This window comes from Artibeus jamaicensis, unplaced genomic scaffold (assembly GCF_021234435.1).
Source record: "Artibeus jamaicensis isolate MK-2021 breed Jamaican fruit bat unplaced genomic scaffold, CSHL_Jam_final contig_525, whole genome shotgun sequence".
Taxonomy (NCBI): domain Eukaryota; kingdom Metazoa; phylum Chordata; class Mammalia; order Chiroptera; family Phyllostomidae; genus Artibeus; species Artibeus jamaicensis.
This window is the reverse complement of record NW_026521874.1, coordinates 11,152,588-11,163,661: the sequence shown is the minus strand read 5'-3', so window position 1 is coordinate 11,163,661 and position 11,074 is coordinate 11,152,588. Positions and strand designations below refer to the sequence as shown.

At 50.6% G+C, this 11,074-nt stretch overlaps 1 protein-coding gene across 2 annotated transcripts; it reads left to right on the top strand.

The window, feature by feature from the left end:
* On the top strand, positions 1-10,580 carry CUNH12orf43 (chromosome unknown C12orf43 homolog). Of its 2 annotated transcripts, none has more exons than XM_037156113.2 (6): positions 1-153; positions 3,972-4,014; positions 4,192-4,290; positions 9,008-9,081; positions 9,646-9,736; positions 10,214-10,580. In XM_037156113.2, exons 1-6 carry the CDS (start codon positions 30-32, stop codon positions 10,578-10,580), a joined length of 798 nt encoding a protein of 265 aa, XP_037012008.2. In that variant the 5' UTR covers positions 1-29. The 2 variants fall into 2 exon arrangements, with proteins under 2 accessions (XP_037012008.2, XP_037012007.2); XM_037156112.2 differs by having other exon boundaries at positions 10,211-10,580.
* The last annotated feature ends 494 nt before the right edge of the window (positions 10,581-11,074 follow it).

The following is an 11,074-nucleotide window of genomic DNA, read 5'->3' as shown; positions in this document are numbered from 1 at the left end:
GGTTCAAGAGGACGGCGCTTGGCGGTCCCATGAGCGATTTGGAGAGCAGCAGCAGTGGCAGCGATGCGGAGGAGCTGGCGCGGTGCCGTGAGGCCGCCACGCCGGCCTGGGACTCGCAGCAGCCCCCGAGAGGGCCGGAAAAGAAAAGAACCGGTAGGGGACTGGGTTCACGCAGTCTGGCTGGAGGGCGCGGGATCTTTCCGTGGGGCCCAAGAGGATGGATGGTGAGGCAGGAGTCATCGGGACTCGACTTCTTTGCCCGAGAGACCTGCAGGGACTAGATGGGGCTCAGCTTCAAAGTGCAGGCTACGGCGGTATTGTGGGTTGTTTCATTGTCCCAGTCAGGGAAATCCAGGCACTCGAGCGTCTTTTGACTCAGCCCCCTTTGGGCCATCTTCACTGCTGCACACTGGGCAGCCCGCTACCTGTCCGAAATGACTGCAACAGCCCACTTTGTGGATTCTCACGTACAGCCTTTCCCCTCCCGCAGCACATTTCACCCCCTGGGGCTGCCAGGAAGCGGTGTGCAGCACGGCCCTGACCGGGACTCCCTGGTTTCCCGGGAATAAGGGCAAAACCCCTCACCATCGGGATAACGAGTCAACATCCAGAGGGTACATGTGTGGAACGGGAACAGTGTTTCATCTTTGCTTTCATTAACCCCTTTTGGAAGTTTGGCATCCTTTCCCATGTCTTATGTGGGCCACAAGCCACAGGTGACTTGGACAATACCTGTTATTTTGTCCTATCAAAAGTTACAGATTTTAGCCCTGGCTGGCGTAGCTCAGTGGATTGAGCGCGGGCCTGCGAACTAAATGATCACAGTTCGATTCCCAGTCAGGGCACATACCCGGGTTGCAGGCCAGTTCCCAGCAGGGGATGCAGGAGAGGCCACCATACATTGATATTTCTCTCCCTCTCTCCCCTTCCCCTCTAAAGATAAATAAATGAAATCTTTTTAAAAAGTTACAGATTTTCGTATCCCATCACCTTTGCAGATATGCAAAAATATTTTATTCACAATAAAATGTTGGGGAGAATTATTTATACTCATTCCTGCTTTAAAATTACGATCATTTGTGGGCCCTAAATCTAAAGAATCTCCAGATCTTATATAATACATTAAAAAAGAAGCATATATATTAGTATGCCAGATTTGTTTTTTTTACTGTTGAGGTAACCGCGCTTCAGTATCATTGGATTTCTTTGTAATACTGTGTGTGTGTTCATTATTTTCGAGAAAAATGGGATTTGTTGTTCCACATGGATATGTGTTCATTGGCTGATCTTGTATGCACCCTGAATGGGGACTGGACCCTCCATCTTGGTGTATCAGGACGATGCTCTCACAAACTGGGCTACCTGGCCAGGCTATGGGTTTTATTTTATTTATTTAAGACATTCTGAGAAGGGGTCCAGGTTTTACCAGACTGCCAGCACAGACCGTGGCCAGGCATGGTTAAACGCCCCCCCCCCCCTTGTTGAGGCGGACTTGTGGGCTCTTTGGTGATCTGTTCCCTGCCTGCCTCTCCTTCCTCCCTGTCCTACCACACTGCGCTTCCCATAGGTAGTCTCCAGACCATACTGTACCCTCACCACAAGGCACCGTAACCCCGTAGTTTTCTCTTCACATCTGTTCTATACACAGATCTGCCTTTCCATCTTCATCACTCACTAGTGGTGAGACTTTGGGCAAGATACTTAAATCTCACTGCACCTAAACTTTCTCCTCTGTTAAAGGTGAACACCCCACCAGGTTGAGAAGTCATTGTGATGACGCATCTGCAGCACTTGCACATAATAAGGGCCCGATAAACGGCAGCAATTATGTGGCTGGTTTTGCTACATGGACTGCTTTCTCCCTCCTGCCCAACTCCCACTTCTTTTAATTATTTATTTATTTAATTGTAAAGATTTTATTTACTTTTTAAAGAGAGGGGGAAAGAGGAAGAAAGAGAGGTAGAGAAACACCAATGTGTGAGAAATACATCGATCAGTTGCCTCTCACATGCTCCCCACCAGGGACCTGGCCTGTAACCCAGGCATGTGCCCTGACTGGAGACCCTTTGGTTCACAGGCTGGCACTCAATCCACAGAGCCACACCAGCCAGAGTTATTTATTATTATTTTTAAAGATGTTATTTATTTATTTATTCTTAAGAGATCCCAGCCTTTTTTTTTTTTTAGCTTGAAAATTAATTTTAGGACAACATATACTTGAATAAAGATATGTAACATTTATTTCACACCAAGACATCATTGCCAAGAGCTGGGGATGTAAAGATATAAAAAGGTAGATCGTGTGCCCCAGTAGCTCACAAAGCCAAGGAGAAGGTGAACATGCAGAGTGTTCAAAGCAGTATAAAACTTCACTGTGTCCCCACACTAACTGGAAGTTTTGTTACCTTATCCCCATTTTGTAGATGAGGAAACAAAGGCTTGGGGGAGGTACAGGGACTTGCCCAGGGTCACACGGCTTGTCAGTGGAAGAGCCAGGGCTTCACTGAACTCTGTGTTCTGGGGCCTGAGGTCTAACCCTGCTTCTGCGGCATGAGAGCACCTCACAACTATTGCTCTGTAGTCAGGATGGAGGAAATGCCCTTCCCCTTGTGATTGCACGCTCGAGAAACACGACCAGGTGTGCAAAGACTGTCCATCCCAGGGCTTCACGTTCCCAACCTCAGGACCACCAGGCACTTTGTATTCTGTGTTGTGGCCCAGAGCGCGTGGGCACAGACCACAGTGCCAACTGCGTTTTCTGGAGTTGCTTAGTACTGTGGCCCTGCACTGGGTCCAGAGTTACCAAGTGTCCGTTTTGTTCAGGTAGCCCCTTAAGTACATAAGCACATTTTGTCCCATTACTCAAGTCAAAACCTTTCATTCATCTTTCACACCATCTGTCTAGTCCAGCGGCAAAATTGTGTTGACTCCATCTTCAAAATACACATATCCAGGGTCCTGCCACTTTGTAACATCTCATTCATTGCAGCAAAGTCCTTGCTTCTGGCCTCGCCCCACTAATTGTGTCTCCACACGGCAGTCAGAGGGATTTTGTAAAATCCTGTGTGGGTCCATTCTCTGTGCAGAAACCTCCAGTGGCCTTTCCCTTCCTTCAGGGCCCAGGTCCTCACACTGGCCCACCAGACCCCCCCACTGTGGCCCCCACGAGCTCCTTGTTTCTCCTGCAGCCACACTGGCCTTGCTGACTCCAAAAAACACCAGACAGATTCTGCCTCAGGGCCTTTGCAGGTTCTCACTCCTCTACCTGCAAGACTCCCACAGGTGTCCACTTGGCTTCTTCCCTCACCTGTCCCTTACATTTCTATTCAAATGTCACCTATCAGTGACCCTCTCCCTGCCTAGCACTCCCTATACTTAGTATTTAATTTTACATATGTAATTCAGTGTGTGTGTTTGTAATCTCTCTCTGCTAGCCAGAGTGTAAGTAAGCTCCACGAGGGCTGAGATCTTTGTCTAAGTTGTTTAGCTGCTAGAACTCTACCTGGGTTATATTAGACCTCCAGTGTTTGGTGGGTGAATGGCCACCAGGCCAGGAATCCCCAGTGTGTTGGCTTGAACAGCGTGATCAGTGTGATGGAGCCACCTTCTCTGTCCTCCACAGCGCTTAGCACACAGCCAGGTAGGTAGGTGCCTAGTAGCAGCTCAATAAATGCTGGAATCAAATTAAACTTAGACTTGCCTGCTCGGCATGGCAGTGAAGAGAGGGCTCTGGAGCTAGTTGACTGAGTCCTCATCCCAACTCTGTTGCTTACCGGCTGTGTGACTCTGGCTGAGTTATTTTACAGTTTCCTGTTCTGCCACATAGAGACAACAGTGACCCCTCTGATGGAGTGGTTGGAAAGATGCAATGAGTTATCCGTGTAAAGCACTTAAAATCACTCCTGGCACACAGCAGGTATTGTTATTGTCAGGTCCTCTACAAATGCCTCCGATTTTCATTATTTCCACAGATGCTGTGAACAGTCGGTTGCCAAGCACCCAGCCGAGCCTCAGGTACTGTATACTCTGGGTTCCAGTTCGTACAGTCATTCAACAAATGCCGACTCCCTGCCGTGTGTCAATGTTAGGTTAGACCATGGGATAGCGGGGCGAATAGGACATGTGGTCTCTGCCCTCACGGGGGCAGCTCCTGAGCGGGTGGCAAGCGAGGCCCTTCTGTGTGTGTTGTAGGCAGAAGGTGGATGAGCATGAGCAAGACGGCAACGAGCTTCAGACCACCCCCGAGTTCCGAGCCCACGTTGCCAAGAAGCTGGGAGCCCTGCTGGACAGGTAACTAAAAGTGTCCCTTCTCTTTTCCCGCCCTCATGAATAGGAACAGAAATGGCTTACATTAGCTAGGAGCTCGCATAGCGCAAGTAGGCGCTGTGGCCAGCACGGTGGTGTACGTCACCTTATGGCACTCATAATCACCTGGCCACGAAGGTCCTCTCATTCTCTAGATGAGGAAACAGAGGCTCTTAGCAAGGAGAAGCCTTTTCTTGAAGTCACAGAGAGTAAGGGGAGAGTTGGGGGCTCAACCTGGGTGTGTTTGCCTCCGAAGGCTTTGCCCTTAAGCACTGTGTGGTCCCGCTGCCGTGAGATGAAAGGGGAACCCAAGAAGCAAGAGCTCCTTCCCAAAACGGCAGGGGACCAGCAGAACTGCGCATGTCAGGCCCTGTACCAGTTCTCTTTCGCATGCTTGAGAATACAGCTTGTCAAGGTCCAGGTCAACATTGCTAAAATAGGCACCAAGGAAGACTAGTCCAAAGTGTGATTAGGAAAAGGCTCTGAGGACAGCGAAGTTGGGAGATGCTGCAGTCCGCACATCCCTCTGTGCCCGTGGAGACTGGGGTTCATACTAGGTATCCAAGGCTCTGAGCAGTTGTGCAGTAAAGAGAAGTGTGGACTTTCTTCAGCCAGGAGTTTCTAGACTCAACTTCTAGGCTGCAGTGCCTCTGTTTCTGGAAGTCTGATAAGGTAACCTGGGACATGTCTCAGGTCACGCTGGTCTAGACCCATCCCTGATTGGCAGAGCAGATTTTGAAAGGGAGGTGAGGATGTTCAAGCCAGTGTCCTTCACTGGGAAGTGGACATCAAAAAGGACAAGCGAACCCTCCCAGGGTGTCATGCCACACGTCCACAGCCTGAAGCGCCGAGACGTGGTCCCAGTCCACTGATTCAGGAATGTGGGAAATGCGTCTGAGAAGGTCAGTTGGCACTTCAAGCTGTGGGAGCAGTTTTTCTTGGTGACCGTTTGGCTTCAGGCCAAACAAGGCCCGCCTGGCCAGGGTCAGGATATTGCCGGCAGTGTTTCTTTCCAGAGAGAACTAGTGATGCTCCAGCTGGTCCCTCGTGTGCGATCAGGGCTGTTGGCGCCATTGGCGTTTTGGGCTACATGATTCTTGGCTGGGGGGGCTGTACCGTGCGTTGTGGGCCTCCACCTCCTAGATCCTGCTGCCACTCCCCCAGCAGCTGTGACATCAAAACTGTCTACAGACATTGCTAGACATACCCGAGGGACCGACATCGGACCGTTGTGTTGGACACTGTGTCAGAGTCAGGCACCTGGGCAGCATCATCTCTCATGCGACTTCTCAGGCCGATTTCCTGTCTGGGATTTCTGGGGCCGCCCTGGGCGTATGTGCAGGGCAGTTAGGGGAGAGCGCTCAGTGCTGTGTCTGCTGCAAGGACAGTGTCGCGAGCATCATTCTCTGTGGTGCACAGTGACTCCTCTGTCAGCAGTCACCAGAGACATGCTTGCTGGTCTTGGCAGTTCTCCCTGTTCTGTGCTTCTGGAGAGGTGGTTTATTTTGGTCAGAGGGCCTGTGAAACAGGGAGGGTTGTGACGGCAGCAGTCGTCCTGATAGCTGCCATTCACTGACTACCTGCCGTGGCCGGGCTCTGTGCGAGTGTTGGGCACCCACTGTCTCCCTTAATCCTGTGACAGCCCTAAGACCTAGGGACTCCCAGAGTACAGATGGGTAGCACAGGCTCAGAGAGATGGAGTCACCCGCCTAAGGGGACACGGCTAGTAAATGACAAGGCCAGAATCCAAAACCCAGGCCTCTGGGGATTTCCGGCCAAGATGGAGGCGTAGGTAGACACACTGTGCCTCCTTGCACAACCAAAAGAAGGGCAACAACAATTTAAAAACACAATGCAACTAGAAATGACAGAAAATTGAACTGTTTGGAAGTCTGACAACCAAGGAGTTAAAGAAGAAACATTCATCCAGGCTGGTAGGAGAGGTGGAGATGGGCAGCCAGAGAGGACTCTCAGCAACACCGCAGTTGGCAGGCCCATATTCGAGCGCAGATAAACTGGGAGGAGCAACTGGGGAGCGAGGCAGAACTTGCAACCTCCAGGTCCCAGCGCAGAGAAATAAAGCCTCAGACCACCGATTGAAAACACCTATGGGGGTTGAAGTGCCGGGAGAAACTCGCAGCCTCACAGGAGAGTTTGTTGGAGAGACCAACAGGGTCCTAGAACGTACCCAAGCCCACCCACCTGGGAACCAGCACCAGAAGGGCCCCGCTTGCTTGGGGGAAGCTGGGGAAGTGACTGAAATCCATCAGAGAGCAGAGCAAGTGCCATTGTTCCCTCTCGGTCCCCTCCCCCACATATAGCATCACAATGAAGTGACAGTGACGTGCGTTACCCTGCCCTGGTAAACACCTAAGGCTGCACCCCTCACTACATAACAGGCGCATTGAGACCAAAAAAAAAAAAAAAAAAAGGCCCAAATGAAAGAACAGATCAAAGCTCCAGAAAAAATACAACTAAGCAACCAAGAGATGGCCAGCCTATCAAATGCGCAGTTCAAAGCACTGGTGGTCAGGAGGCTCAGTAGCTCCTGGTCGCAAATTAGAGGAAAAAATGAAGGCAATGAAAAGTGAAATGAAACTATACAGGGAACCAATAGTGATAGGAAAGAAACCGGGACTCAAATCAACAGTGTGGACCAGAAGGAGGAAAGAAACATCCAACCAAATCAGAATGAAGAAACAAGAATTCAAAAAAAAAACAAGGAGAGGCTTAGGAACCTCCAGGACATCTTTAAACTTTTCAAATATCTGAATTATAGGGGTTCCAGAAGGAGAAGAAGACGACCAAGAAATTGAAAACTTATTTGAAAATGTAATGAAGGAGAACTTTTCCAATCTGGCAAAGGAAATAGATTTTCAGGAAGTCCAGGAAGCTCAGAGTCCCAAAGAAGGTGGACCCAAGGAAGAACACACCAAGGCACATCATAATTAAGTTACCCAAGATTAAAGATAAGAAGAGAATCTTAGAAGCAGCAAGAAAAAAGGAGAGAGTTACCTGCAAAGGAGTTCCAATAAGACTGTCAGCTGATTTCTCAAAAGAAACCTTACAGGCGAGAAGGGGCTAGAAAGAAGTATTCCAAGTTATGAAAGGCAAGGACCTACATCCAAGATTGGTCTATCCAGCAAAGCTTTCATTTAGAATGGAAGGGCAGATAAAGTGCTTCCCAGATAAAGTCAAGTTAAAGGTGTTTATCACCAAGTCCTTATTTTATGAAATGTTTAAGGGATTTATCTAAGAAAAAGAAGATAAAAAATATGAACAGTAAAATGACAACAAACTCACAATTATTAACAACCGAACCTAAAAAGCAAACTAAGCAAACAGCTAGAACAGGAACAGAACCACAGAAATGGAGATCACATGGAGGGTTATCAGTGGGGGAGTGGGAGGGGGAGAGAGGGAAAAGATACAGAGAATAAGTAGCATAAATGGTAGGTAGAAAACAGACAGGGGGAGGGTAAGAATAGTATAGGAAACGTAGAAGCCAAAGAACTTATATGTATGACCCATGGACATGAACTAAAGAGGGGGGATGTGAGTAGGAGGGTATGTGCAGGGCAGAGGGGAGTGAAGGGGGGGAATAAGGCCAATGGATTATATCAAGTGTCAGTGTCAGCATTCTGCCGCAATACTGAATGACGTTATGCACAGTGTAACCATAGGGAGAAACTGGGCAAAGAGCACATGGCATCTGTATGTTTTTTTGGACCTGCATATCAATCTGCAGCTATCTCAAATTTTTTTAAATATTAAAAATAGCCCTGACTGGTGTAGCTCAGTGGATTGAGTGCTGGCCTGCAAACTAAAGGATTGTGGTTTGATTCCCAGTCAGGGCACATGCCTGGGTTGCAGGCCAGTTCTCAGCAGGGGATGCACGAGAGGCAACCATACGTTGATATTTCTCTCCCTCTCTCCTTTGCTTCCCCTCTAAAGATAAATAAATAATGAAAGAAGTTTAAAATAAAATTTTCTTAAAAAAATTAAAACCAGGTCCCCACCCTGCTCTTTAAGCAGGCCTCTTAACCGTCTCTCCAGACTGGCCCCATTTCCCTTTTCCTGCTTGCTGTTGGAAGCTCCGGGTAAAATGCGTGTCCTCTCTCTAGCTAGCGTACAGGACTTCTCAAGCACACTTTGGCTCTTTCCGTCCCTCCTGCGTTTATTTTCTCTTTTCCCTCCTTGAATATTCATGTTGTGCTGTGAGTATCTTAAAAGCCCTCAGCATTTTCTAGAATAAAGTGGGGTGTAAGCAAATGAAGAGCTGCGTGGGCTGGCGGGGGCTGTTCGGCAGGTTATGGCTACAGGGTTGGCCTGCGCCTCAGGCCAGTGTGCTGTCTGCCTTTGCATTTAAGATGACATGTCACATCCCCTCCATTTAAAAAAAAATGTTTCACATTTTTAGCCGTGGCCTGTGTGGCTCCGTTTGCTGAGCATCGTCCTGTAGACCAAAAGGTCGCCAGTTTGACTCCTGGTCCAGCCACATTCTTGAGTTGCAGCTCGGTCCCCTGGTCGGGGCACATACAAGAGGCAACTGATCCCTGTTTCTCTCTTGCATCAATGTTCCCCTCCTCCTCTCTCTCCCTCACTTCCCCTCTAAAATCAAAAAAGTAAAATAAAAAAAAATTTTAAATGTCTGTTGGTACCCAAAACCTCATCCTAAATCAACCATCTCCTCTTCCCTTAGCTCCATTACCATCTCCGAGGTTGTAAAGGAGCCAACGAAGGCTGAGGCACGGAGAGCCCCCTCGGAGGATGATGGTGAGTAGCTACGCTGTTAGTATCTCCGTGTTCAGTGAGCACCTGCCGAGTGTCTGGAGCTGGGAGAGACAGTGTTGCTGTATCACCATCTCTCATCCATGCAGCCTGCTCCGAGGCAGGTAAAATAATGACACCCCCACTTAGGGGGGCACCGGAAGGGACACTGAAGCTCTGAGGCACAAAGGCACTGGCCTGAGCTGACCTTCCCTGTCTGGCCCTGAGCAGGAGCGCCTCCTCCACACTGCACAGCCTTGCCTGTCTGAGTCTGTCCCGTGCCAAACTCATCTGTTACTTTGAAGCTTCCTCAGGCAGGAGGCCCCTGCTGGCTGCCACGCTGCCGACCTGGTTTGGCAGCTGCTGTGCCTCAGCACCCCGTCCTCCGGCCCCAGCTGTTTCCAAGCGTGCCCGTCATCACACGAGGCGTCACTTTGTGGTCAGACAGAGTGGGTCCGGGGTCTTCGCCTCTGGACTAGGAGCGCCTTGAGGGCAGCAGACAGGGCAGCCTTGGCACCTGGGCATGGGGCCGGCACCTGGCCGTGCTGACTCTGACCCTTTGGGTTTCAGGCTTCCGCCTCTTCTTTACCTCTGTCCCTGAAGGCCCCGAGAAGAAAGCTGCTCCCCAGCCCCGCCAAAAGCGGTGGCCTTCCAGCTCCAGGTGAGGTCGCACACCCTCTCCTCCAGGTCCCTTGTCTTTGCCCGTTTTCTGTGTTGGCCAGTGTCCTGGAATAGCCAAGCAGACTTCAGTAGGTCCAGGCTGAGGAGGGGCCCCTTTGGGGAGCTCCTGTCAGGTAGAAATGGTACCCTCCGTGGGAGGGGAAGAGGTTCAACCGGGGGTTGGCTTTGGAGGGTTACTGCTTTTCGAACACCTGTGTGTGCCAGATGCTTCACCCCTTGGACATCCTTGTGACGCCTGGGGTCCGTGAAGATCCCCGTCTTGTAGATGAAGACGTGGAGGGTCAGAGAGGTTACTCCAGAGGTCACCTGGCTAGGAGGCAGAGAAGCCAGTGTCGGAACCCAGGTCTGCCTCACTCCTGAGCCCGGGCTCTCTTCCTGCCTGCCCCTGTGGCCTCTCTCTGGTGGCAGCTGTGGGGCTCCATCCCAGCTGACCCAGACTGCCCTCTCCTTGCAGCAGCGAGGACAGTGATGAGGAGAAGCAGCGGTGCCGGGAGGCTGCTGTGTCAGCTTCTGACATTCTCCAGCAGTCCGCCATCCATGGCCCTGAGAAGGTGGAAAAGGAGGCAAAGAAGAAGAAAAAAAAGTCGAAAAAGAAAGCCAAGAAGGAGGCCAGTGCGGACTTGACCACAGCCACCACCACTGCAAACAAGGCCACGGTCGGGAAGCAGGAAAAGGAGTCAACCAAGTTCAACGGAGACGTGTCACTTGGGACCAAAAAGAAGAAAAAGAAGAAAAAGGTGAAGAAGGCCAGCGAGGCTTCCCCATGCCCACCATCGAAGAGGGTAGCAGCCGCGCCTGCAAATGGGCCCAGCCAGTCCCAGTGACGAGGCACCCACTGCGACAGGCCTTTCCAAGGGCTCGGCTGGCGCGTCCAGACCCTGGACCCATGATTTGGGCTTGCCCAAGAGTCAGGGCAAAGCCATGGTCATAGAGTGAGAAGCCTAAGCAAAGCCTGACCTCCTGTGCTTCCCCCGGGGGCTGGGGCAGACCTGTGGTACCAGAACATTCCATGGTCTCGGGAGGAAGGAGCCTTCCAGTTATTCAGGACTGATGCAGAGTGGCAAAGCCCCATCTCCCCGGTCCTGTCTGTGGGGGGTGAGTGAAGGGAGACTTTTTCCTTCTCCCCCTCCTCAGCCTAGTGTGGGGGACAGCCATAAGGAAATGAGGGAGGGGTCCCCGAGGCGCCAAGGCCCAAAACAGTTTGTACTTCTCCCTCTGTGCTACATAGACCGAATGTAACATTGTCTGAAAAAGGAGAGGTTTTTATCCCCTCATTTTCCAGGATTTTCTCCATCCACGTTTGTGAACATGCCTCACG

Excerpts from the sequence above, each read along its gene's own strand:
- CUNH12orf43 (XM_037156112.2), top strand. The coding sequence starts at position 30 with ATGAGCGATTTGGAGAGCAGCAGCAGTGGCAGCGATGCGGAGGAGCTG. Across the intron at positions 154-3,971 it reads GCCGGAAAAGAAAAGAACCG|ATGCTGTGAACAGTCGGTTG; the intron begins GTAGGGGACTGG and ends TTATTTCCACAG. Across the intron at positions 9,082-9,645 it reads AGCCCCCTCGGAGGATGATG|GCTTCCGCCTCTTCTTTACC; the intron begins GTGAGTAGCTAC and ends TTTGGGTTTCAG.